Genomic DNA, 5,078 nt, shown 5'->3' with positions numbered 1-5,078 from the left:
CTCCTAGTTATATGACAATTTTAAATCTAAGTTATATTTCCTAAACGTACGACTTCCGCTAAATCTTGTTATCTATGAAGACCTTAAAATTAAATCCCATTATCCAGAAGGGTCCTGAGAATTTAAAAACTAAATCCCATTATCCAAGAGGGTCCTGAAAACTTAAAAACTAAATCCCATTATCCAGGAGGGTCCTGAGAATTTTAAATTAAATCCCATTATCCAGGAGGATCCTGAGAATTTAAAAACTAAATCCCATTATCCATGAGGGTCCTGAAAATAAAAAATAAAGTATTATCTTAAAAGTGACAATCTTGCAGCTAAATTATATTACCCTACACTAGAACGTACGCTAAATGTTATTATCTAATTGAAATCTTAAAGCTAAGTTCCATTATTCAGGAGGGTCCTGACAACTCTTAATTGAATCCTATCTTAAACATGCAAACTTTGAAACAAACTTATATTCTGATAAGTAGGATTTTAACATGTTTTATACCCATACTTGCTTGCGCCTTGAGTGTAATTTGCTACAAAATAGTCCCAAAATGCTTACAGATTGCGCTTGATTGCAGGTTTGAGCTATAAAGTGACAAATCGTCAAAGATCGGCTCAAATCGGAGTGAAACCTGCTCAAGTGTCAAAGATCATTAAAGTAAGGACATTCAGAACTTGGTGCAGACCGCACCATCATGTCATGCGACCACACCGTAGGAGTTCAGAGACTGTGAAACTACAAGTCAAACATCATGCGACCCGCGGCCCTCTCCATGTGGCCGGCGTCTCACTCATGCGGCCGCACAATCTTGCTATGCGGTTGCGTCCAAGAAGTTCAGAGAGTGTCAAATTCCAGAAGCAAACCACGCGGCCGCGTCCCACTTCATGCAGCCCGCATCCCTCTCCATGCGGTCGCACTCTATGGTCACGCGGTCCGCGTCCAAGAAGTTCAGAGAAGCTGCCAAAACTATTCATGCGGCCGCACAACAACTTTGTGCGGCCCGCGCCAGTCTTCATGCAGCCGCATTCCAACATTTTGCGATCCACATCACCATCTTCAGAGGTCAAGCAACCCAGTGCGGCCACGTGCCAACTTTGTGCGGTCCGCACTAACCCCGCAGGGGCATTTTTGTCCAGTGTTTCCAGCCCACTATAAATAGAATATTTTACCATTTTTAGGTGAAGTTTTGATACAACTGATAGCTGCTGCACTCACGAGACTTATGTTTTGGCCTATTTTGGGCATTTATGGCTTGGTTTCATCATTGATTATTGTAGTTTAACATTAGTAATTAATTAATATGGTTGTTTCATCTTCTATTTTTTCAGTTTCTTCTTTAATTATATCTAGCTAAACCCATTAGCTAGGGTTGTGGCTCAACCCTAGTGTGGGTAATTAATGAGTGTTACTTCTTAATGATAGATTGATATTGGGTGCTCGTTATTTGGGTTGATTTTATGGTTTAATTAAGGATTGATGGTTGCAAATATTGATTCTAGCTTAGTGGGTCTTGACTCTTCTTGAAAAAGAGAGTCTATGACCCCAAAATTGACCCAACAAGGAATTGGGGTGGACCCATGAGAAATGGTAGTCCCAATTAACGGGTTAAACCTCGAGAGAGTAATTACCCTACTTGAACCCAAGTTGCTTGGTCTAATTGGCCTACCCAATTGGTCTCTCGAGAGTCAATTGGGCAAATTCTCTCTCCCTACCGAGAGGTGTGAGAGTGAGTACAATTGTGCAACGGTTATAACATTGATCCCAAATATGTCAATCTATTATTAGTAGTTTCTACCCGTTAGTTAACCACTTAGGTGATTGCACGACCCTAGTGCCTTTCTCTATATTAATCACAACTTAGAACATATCCCTTCAGCATAAATTAGCTTAAACTTGTAGTTGATAATAGTAGTTATTAAACAAAAACCCCAAAAAATGTTAGAAGTACAATTAGGAGCAAACACGCATTCCTAGTCTGAACAAATACGCAACTCCATTCCAAGCTCCCTGTGGAAATTGACCTCGATACCACTATTCGGGTAAAAGTCTTAGCATCCGCTCTTCCTACCGTTGTATGAGGTTGAGTTTGCTGCGATCACCTTTTGGCTCCGTTGCCGGGGAGCTTACGGTGTTGATTGTTTGTGTAGCTAGTTTTGTGTTTTGCTTTTCTTTCCTTCTTTTTACTAATTTTATTTGTGTCAATTCACTAAGGTACACATGGCTTTAAATGCAAATGACCCTCTTGGCAATGTGGTCGTGGGGGAGGAGGTTGAGGATCTAGAACAAGAAGACGTATTACCTCAATCTCCTAGGAGAGGTCGACATGCCAATGCAAATGACAATTCAAATAAGAATATACCAGACCCTCCTCCACCTCCACCAAGAGTGGCACCAAGAGTTCTACCCAATCAAGGGTACGCAAGTGCAATAGTTCCTCCCCGAATCCGGGCGGGGAACTTCCAGATTACAAATGTGATGCTCACCTTGCTTGAACAACGAGGTTATTTCACGGGGGCCGCTGATCAGAAGGCTTATAAACACTTGAAGGGCTTCGTGGATACTTATTGGGGTAGCAAGCAGACAAATGTTTTGGAGGATGCATTGAGACTTCGACTTTTCCCGTTCTCACTTCGGGGGAAGGCGTTAGATTGGTTGGAGAGGCTCCCCAATCATTCCATCACTACATGGGATGAGTTGGCGGACAAGTTCATCGCTAAGCTTTTCTCTACAGGTCACATGGCGGCTCTAGGGATGAGATTCTAGCCTTCAAGCAAGAGCCGACTGAACCGTTACATGAGATATGGGAGAGGTTTAGAACAATGGTGAAATAATGCCCTAACAATGATATGACTGATGTGATGATCCAACAAATATTCTATAGGGGCATCAACACAACCAACCAATGTATTGTGAACCAACTGGCGGGAGGAAATTTTATGAAGCTTCCTTACAATGAAGCTTGTGATGTGTTAGATGAGATGGCCAACACATCGTCGGCATGGAAAAGCCAGGCTAATGTGCCTCAAGGTGATCCTAACATCACACATTTGCATAAGGAGTTACATGATCACGGCCAAGCCATTGCCGAACTTACAACAACAATGAATCAGTTGGCTAAAGCGCAGTTACAACAAGGAAATTTTGATAACTATGATAATGGTGGTGGCTATTCGAATGAATGCTATGGTGATCAAAGTGAGGAAGTCCAATACGTCAACAACTATCAAGGGAATAGAGGTAATCAAGGGAACCAACAATGGAGACCCCAAGGAAATTGGGTCAATCAACAAGGTGGTAATTGGAACAATACCAACAACCAAGGAGGAAATTGGGGGAACAACAATTCAGGTAATCAAGGGAATTGGAGCGGAAACAACAACAACAATTGGAAAAACAACAATGGGCAAGGTGGGTGGAATAACAATAGTGGTCAAGGAAATTGGGGGCAAGGCTTTCAAAGGCCTCCGATGTTTCAACAACCAAACAACCCGCCGTCGTTTCAATCTCAAGGGTCTAGTTCTTCGGGAAATGAATTTGGTAGAATTGAAGTTATGTTTGAGCAAATGATGAAGAAGAATCAAGACTCCGAAGCTCAATTGGCCTCCCACAACACTTCTATCTGTAACTTGGAAGTACAACTTGGCCAAATTTCTCAGTCTTTAAATACTCGCCCAAAGGGTACTCTACCAAGTGATACGGTAGTAAACCCCAAGGGTGGGCACAATAATCATGTGATGAAGGTGACAACGTTAAGTGGAAGAGGCGGTTATGTGCATGCCTCAAAAGTAAACCAAGTTATGGTGGATGAAGATGAGTTATGAGATAATGAAATGCCTTTGGTGGTTGAAGATGTAGTTGAACCAAGTGTGAGAGATGATGTGCGGATTGATATTCATGAGGTTGAAGAGGAGACACAAGAGGCCGTGAACCCATCTAGGGAACACGTGATTGATATGCCCGAGCCGGTGGTGCCCAAAGCCAAAGCACCCTTACCTCGGCCTCCTCCGTCCTATCCTCAACGGTTGGCCAATCAAAAATGTGACAACCAATTTAAGAAATTCATTGAGATGATGAAGAGTTTGACTATTAATGTGCCTTTGGTGGAGGCACTCGAGCAAATGCCGGGGTACGCAAAGTTCATGAAAGATTTGGTTACAAAAAGAGATTAATGGAGTATGAGACAATAAAGATGACCCATCAAGTGAGAGCAATTGTGCATTATATGGCTCCAAAACTTGAGGACCCCGGTGCATTCACTATCCCATGTACCATTGGAAGTGCCGACTTTGCAAAAGCCCTTTGTGACTTGGGGGCAAGTATCAATTTAACGCCATATTCGGTCTTCAAGACCTTGGGAATCGGACAACCTCGTCCAACTTCTATAAGGCTCCAAATGGCGGACCGGTCAATGAAGCGGCCTTTGGGGATTATTGATGATGTCCTTGTTCGTGTTGATAAGTTCATATTGCCGGCCGATTTTGTTATCTAGGATTGTGAGGTGGATTTTGAGGTGCCAATTATCCTTGGAAGACCTTTTCTAGCTACTGTAAAGGCTTTGGTATATGTCGAAGCGGGAGAGTTGACCTTCCGTGTTGGTGATGAAAAGGTGGTATTCCATGTGTGCAAATCTATGAGGCAACCGAATAGCACCGAGGTGTGCTCGTTTGTTGACATTGTCACGGCGGTGATAGTGGATGACAAAAGCGCAATGGTGAATGTTGAGGACCCACTTGAGGCCATGCTCTTGAACATGGATGTTGATGATGATGTCGGGAGAGTTGAGTGTGTAAACACTTTGCATGGTATGGGCTCGTATTGTTATAAGCCTAGGAAGTTATCCTTGGATCTTAAGAATCGCAAAACTCCCCCAACCAAGTCATCTATTGAGGAGCCGCCGGTGTTGGAGTTGAAACCACTTCCTCCTCACCTCAGGTATGAATACTTGGGCCCTAATTTCACTTTGCCTGTTATTATTTCGTCTTGCTTGACTAACGTGCAGGTTGACGCTACTTTAGCGGTTCTACAAAAGCGCAAGAGGGCGATCAGATGGACATTGGCAGATATTTGGGGTATAAGCCCC

General features: G+C 43.0%; 1 protein-coding gene across 1 annotated transcript; it reads left to right on the top strand.

The window, feature by feature from the left end:
* Positions 1 to 4,166: 4,166 nt before the first annotated feature.
* Positions 4,167 to 4,487, top strand: LOC138882763 (uncharacterized). Its single transcript, XM_070163394.1, has one exon. The coding sequence runs from the start codon at positions 4,167 to 4,169 to the stop codon at positions 4,485 to 4,487; it is 321 nt and encodes a 106-aa protein (XP_070019495.1).
* Positions 4,488 to 5,078: the final 591 nt, after the last annotated feature.

The sequence above is a fragment of the Nicotiana sylvestris genome, chromosome 12 (genome assembly GCF_000393655.2).
Source record: "Nicotiana sylvestris chromosome 12, ASM39365v2, whole genome shotgun sequence".
NCBI classification, from domain to species: domain Eukaryota; kingdom Viridiplantae; phylum Streptophyta; class Magnoliopsida; order Solanales; family Solanaceae; genus Nicotiana; species Nicotiana sylvestris.
Note: the sequence above shows the minus strand (reverse complement) of the source record. Positions and strands in the feature narration are given on the sequence as shown.

Bases quoted from the DNA above. Each gene is read 5' to 3' on its own strand.
- LOC138882763 (XM_070163394.1), top strand. From the start codon at position 4,167: ATGGAGTATGAGACAATAAAGATGACCCATCAAGTGAGAGCAATTGTG.